We start from the raw sequence: 5,559 nt of genomic DNA, 5'->3' as shown, positions 1-5,559 counted from the left end.
AATCGCAAATAGTATAGTAGATACATATACAAACACCGATCAGCCATAACATTAAAACCTCTGACAGGTAAATAACATTGATTATCTCATTACAATGGCACATGTCGCGGGGGGGGTGCAGTATTACACAGCAAGTGAAAAGTCAGTTTTCAAAGTTGATATGTTGGAAGCAGGAAAAAAGGAAAAGCGTAAGGATGTGAGCGACCTTGACAAGGGCCAAATTGTGACTAGACGACTGGGTCAGAGCATCTCCAAAATGGCAGGTCTTGTGGGGTGGAAGCAGTGGTTTCCAGGAAGCAGTGGTTCGTACCTACCGAAAGTGTACCAAGGAAGGACAACCAGTGAACTGCTGACATGGTCATGGGCACCCAAGACTCAATGATGTACGTGGGGAGCAAAGGCTAGCCCCATCTGGTCCTATCTCTTAGAAGAACTACTGTAGCACAAATTGCTGAAAAAATTAATGCTGGCTATGATAGAAAGGTGTCAGAACACATAACGTATCACAGCTTGCTGCATATGGGGCTGCGTAGCCACAGACCAGTCAGAGTGCCCATGCTGACCCAGTCCGTCTCCAAAAGTGCCTACATCGGGTACATGAGCATCTCAGTTGATATTTTAGGACATTATGCACAGTTTTAAAGAATAGTATTTTGGTTATGCTGGATTTAGGACAGTTATGCAGTTATGCTGACAGTTATGCCTTCAAGAAATATACAGGTGCTCTATGGTTCAGCTACAGTTCATGGTAGATTTGTTTTAGTGTTCCACCTCCACACTGCCTCTTTAACTCCTTTGCCATTCTTTGAGATTTCTCATCATTTCATGATGGCCCTATGTTTTTATCTTTATTTCTCTTCTTTATACTAGAATATTTATATATGAACATTAAATATTTTAGCCAGGATCTGTTGACAATGATTTCTAAATTCCAATAAGGAAACAAATAGCAAACATCCAAAAATCCCCTGATGAATTAACATTTACAATTACCTTTATAGAACATTGTGTTTATTTAACAATAATATTCCGTGTAATTCTGTGACCTTTTTTCTTTCTTTCCATGTGTTCATTTCAAACCTTGTTTGTTTAAAAAGAGAACAACCTCACAAATTCATACATCTTTATTCAGTTTTTAAGATACAATAAATAATTCAGGTATTAAATACATATATTTATTGAGTGGCGTTTTGAAAAAAATTTAATAATGAGTTACTGTACTAGCTATTAGGCCAAAACTGTTCAAAGAGAATAAGCTACAGTTTTAAATCTGTTTATATATATATATATATATATATATATATATATATATATATATATATATATATATATATATATATACACTTGGACTTGGACTGTTATAAAATAAAGTCCACAAGTAAAACAAAAAGATGAAAATATTGAAGCAACATTGAAAGGTTAAATTTATTGACACACGCTGGACTAGTTCAAGTTTCATCGTTATGTACAAAACAGTTCATGCAGCAGCATTGAAGTTTCATAAGAAAGTGCAAGACAGAAAACTCAGAAAGAGCATCGCACATGCTGCATCTCCAGCAAAGAACCCAAGGACTCGTAGGAAAACGTGCAAATATTAATGATGCTAAATATTTCCTTAAAAAAAATACACTTAAACATCTTTCAAAAATAAACACACCCACGGTGCCAGATGCATAGGCTACATTTACTCCATTCAGCTGCATGCATTTTGGAAGATAAAAGTTTTAAAAGTTCTCTTTTTGCACTTGAGGTAAAAACCGTGTAAACATATTTTCACTGTAAAGGTCAAACACCCCGAATGCAACAAACTAACTCGAATATGAATTTTAACATAACAGATATATATATATATTTTTTTAAAAAAAATTAAACATTCATAAACATCGATACATTCGCAATATTTTCAGCGTGCAAATTCCATTTCTGTGACAGTCATTGTAATGAATGAGACTTTTAAGGACACTTGAAAGTCTCGTTCAGCTTTTCCTCGACAAACGCAAACGACGAAACGAACGAGTTCCATATCCTCGCGCTGCAGAACATGAAACCTGGCGCGCGGCGATCCTCCGCCCCGGGTGCACAGATCTGTCCTCACTCTCGGCGCTGTTACCCGAGTCCGATCATCACCGCCTCGACGTCTTTAGACGGCCGCCGCTCTTTCACCAAGAAGTTGATCATGCTCTCGGACTTGATCATGAGGTTGCAGCCGAGAAAGAAGATTCCGAAGACGACCGTGAGTGAGAGCACGCACAGCACCGCGATCTGCACGGCGCGCGTCACGAACAACTTGCGCTCGTCCGGCTCGAGCACCAGAGATCCTCCACCGGCGCCGCCGCCGTCGCTCGCGCTCACCTCGTCCACCAGCGTGCCCGCGAGCTGCTGACTGCTGTTAAGCAGAGCGCCGTGCGCAAACAGAGTGCTGTTGAAGATCGTTGCATTCATGGCGAGTCGTGGAGCGAGATGCGATCCTCAGTCATGCAGATGTTCACCAGACGACTTGTGCTCGTGCTTGCTTCTGGTTCTGGCGTGTCATGTGGGGGGGAAAAAAAGTCCACTCGAAATTAACTAGCCGGTTAGTTGTGAACTTTGATCTTGTAGCGCAGACGCAGAAAGTCCTTCTGTCTTCTACTCAGGTGACGCTTCCAACTGGAGTGAAAAAGATGATGGTGCGTAAAGGCGCAGGAAACTAGTGAGCTATGAAACTGCGCTCTTCGTGGACATCATATAGTCTCGTAGCCTCATTGTGTATGTGCGCGCGCACGTGTGTGTGAGAGAGAGACAGCCAGCCAGACAGACAGAGAGAGAGAGAGACAGAGAGACAGAGAGAGAGAGAACCAACCCTCTGAGGAAGGCAGTTTAGTCTTAATAAGACAGAGAGCCATGGGTCCATGAAAGTGCACTATACACTCTCAGAGAAAAAGGGGGTATCTTTTACCTAGTCTAAAAGGTAATAGGAGGATCAGTACCTCATATCTATAGGTACATTATACTGTATCAACGTTTCCAGGGGAAAGATACACATAAACGGTATAAAATATAATGTTACCACCCCAGCAACAAGAGAAGGTACAGTTAAGTGCACTTTTTATCTGAAAGTCTATGGCTCTGTTCAATTCCTCAGTTTGCACCCCTGCAAGGAAGTGCTGGAATTTTAAATGACAGGAGATCAGATATACACCGATCCGTCATAACATTAAAACCACTGACAGGTGACATGAATAACAATCTTTTTTTGTTGAATATTTTAAGGATATAACCATACACTGATTTTTGGCACTCATGCAAAATTCATTAGAATTAGCATACAGGAGTATATGCAAAAAAAAGTCATACTTAGAGAGTTATTTTTTCAAGGTGATGCCTTTATCCAGAGAGACATACAGAGGTGACTAGGGCTAGCAAGTAGATTTTAAACATTTACTCATGAGAGTGAGCTATAGCAAGTGTGTTATCAGGAAAATGGCTACACAAATACTGCCAGGAAGCTCAATATACTGCCAATGTCTGTAATGTTATCCAACAAATCCACGAATCTCTTTATAAACTTCTTACAATATGAACTAAAGTAACATTGCTAAATCTCTATTACACAACTTCAGCTAATTTGGCTTTGACTTAAGTTTATTCACTCATAAATATCTGTGCGGCTGTCCACAACTGATCTTAGTGTAAACTGTTAATAGCTCCGGTAGCATAATCATCTAGATAGGTGAAACTATGGGTAGCTAGTGTTAGGCTTAAATATGGATGGCTAGTGTTAGTCACACTTCAGTTTAGTGACTGTACACTTGTCTTGATTGATTCCTGTTCATATGGAGTTAGTCAGCAAAACAAAAAGTTTCCTTCTGTTGATAGTGAAAATAAACACAAATCATTTCTTATTTCAGAGTAGGCGACAGCCACTGTACAGTAACTTTATCTGACACAGCTGTCAAATGCACCCCTCCTATCATAGCTGTTTCTAAATGAAAACCACTTAAAGTCTTGTCTCTTGTGGCCTTAAGAGTTGTCAAAATGTGTCGAAATGTCTCGAAGTTTGAAGCTCTTTGATTATTTACACAGTACAAACCATAGTGTCATTAAATGAAGCCAGAAGAAATGAACATGTTTTAGAAAGCCAATGGAAAGGACTTTGCTGAGCAGTGTGCGGGCGTGTGGTGGTTGGCAAATGTCAACCTGACAGGAAAAGTACGGGAAGGAACAGGCACTGATAAAAAAAAAAGGCAATATTGACAAAACAAGTGCAAACTTTTTCTGTAAAAATATAGATGCCTGGACTGTCATGAAACTTTATTTTTTGTGAAAATGAACATACCTGGATTGTCAGTTTTACTCTGAAGTGTGTCTATTTAATTCATTCGGTTTCCAACTGGAAGGCTGCTATACTGTATAGAAAAATAGAAAAATAAAGCAAAGGGAGAATCCAATATGTAAGTGTGTGGAAACATAGCTTACTATTTCACAAAAAAAAACTCTATATTTAAACCTGAATGGATGGATTTGGTAAATTGACAGTTTTCAACAGGCATTCCTCTGATAGCAGAAGCAATGGCTTACTACTTGATCTACCTCAGCATGGCAAAAATTGTTGGCCATTTCTGAATGAGCAATCACAAGATTGTAAACCCTAGTGGTTGCGCAACTACATATTTTTACCAACCAACCAATAATTAAAAACAAAAGTGATTGATTATTCATTTTTCAAGACATTACTCATTTTAAGCTGTTTTATTCGCTTAGGAGCACAGTAGATTCTTATAACTTAATGATGGACGGTGGATGAGAGGTCTACAGCCTCAGTAGCATCCAAAAATAAAAAAATAAAAATAAATAAATAAGTCTGGATCGGCCTCTAGGAGTTGGCATGTACCATTGATCTGAATCTAAACTACCTGATTAAGATCATATAGTGATGTGGAACCCATGGCTCTAAAATCACTCTTTCACACATCACTGGTCACAGTGGAAATCCATGTGCCACAGTGCAAGGATTTTATTTTAATTTTATTTAGCTTTAAAGGGCAACAAAATACATGCAAGAGCAATCCCCTTTCCACTTCATGTAAAGTGATATCAAAATGTTCTTAGTCCATTAAAGCAAACGAAAAATTAGAAAAAGACTTTTTCCCAGTGTAGTCTTGTGCAGTTGGCTGTAGAATTGACTTGATCTAATCTGAAACATTTTTAGACTAACAAAGTACATTTAGCTGCTTTCACTACCGTCTGCCCGTATCTCCTTACCATCGGCCTCACTGTTCTTTCCACTGCCCTAATATAGTCTATGCAACCCCTAGTAAACATTGAAGTTCATATGTTTTAACCAAATGCAAAAACATTTTTAACAGGCCACTAAAATTTCTTGAGTGGTCATCCCGTAAATTCACACAGGTCTAGGATTTTCTTGTTTGTAGGTATGTGAAAAACTGAAACCTCTCCAATGTGATTCTCCTTGATAGAACAAAAAACTACACGTTGCATCTTAATCTGCAGGTGAACTAAAATAATCCTGTTCACATGAGGAGCACGAAAGTCAAACAAGAATTTTATTAGCTTGCTCAC

General features: G+C 38.8%; 1 protein-coding gene across 1 annotated transcript; it reads right to left on the bottom strand.

Annotated features, from left to right (window-relative positions):
• Positions 1 to 1,411: 1,411 nt before the first annotated feature.
• On the bottom strand, positions 1,412 to 3,535 carry rprml (reprimo-like). The gene has a single exon (XM_047162604.2). The coding sequence runs from the start codon at positions 2,440 to 2,442 to the stop codon at positions 2,107 to 2,109; it is 336 nt and encodes a 111-aa protein (XP_047018560.1). The 5' UTR covers positions 2,443 to 3,535; the 3' UTR covers positions 1,412 to 2,106.
• Between the last annotated feature and the right edge of the window lie 2,024 nt (positions 3,536 to 5,559).

Source organism: Ictalurus punctatus, chromosome 2 (genome assembly GCF_001660625.3).
Source record: "Ictalurus punctatus breed USDA103 chromosome 2, Coco_2.0, whole genome shotgun sequence".
NCBI classification, from domain to species: domain Eukaryota; kingdom Metazoa; phylum Chordata; class Actinopteri; order Siluriformes; family Ictaluridae; genus Ictalurus; species Ictalurus punctatus.
This window is presented reverse-complemented; position numbering and strand designations above follow the sequence as displayed.

Coding starts and splice junctions, on each gene's coding strand:
- rprml (XM_047162604.2), bottom strand. CDS start 2,442: ATGAATGCAACGATCTTCAACAGCACTCTGTTTGCGCACGGCGCTCTG.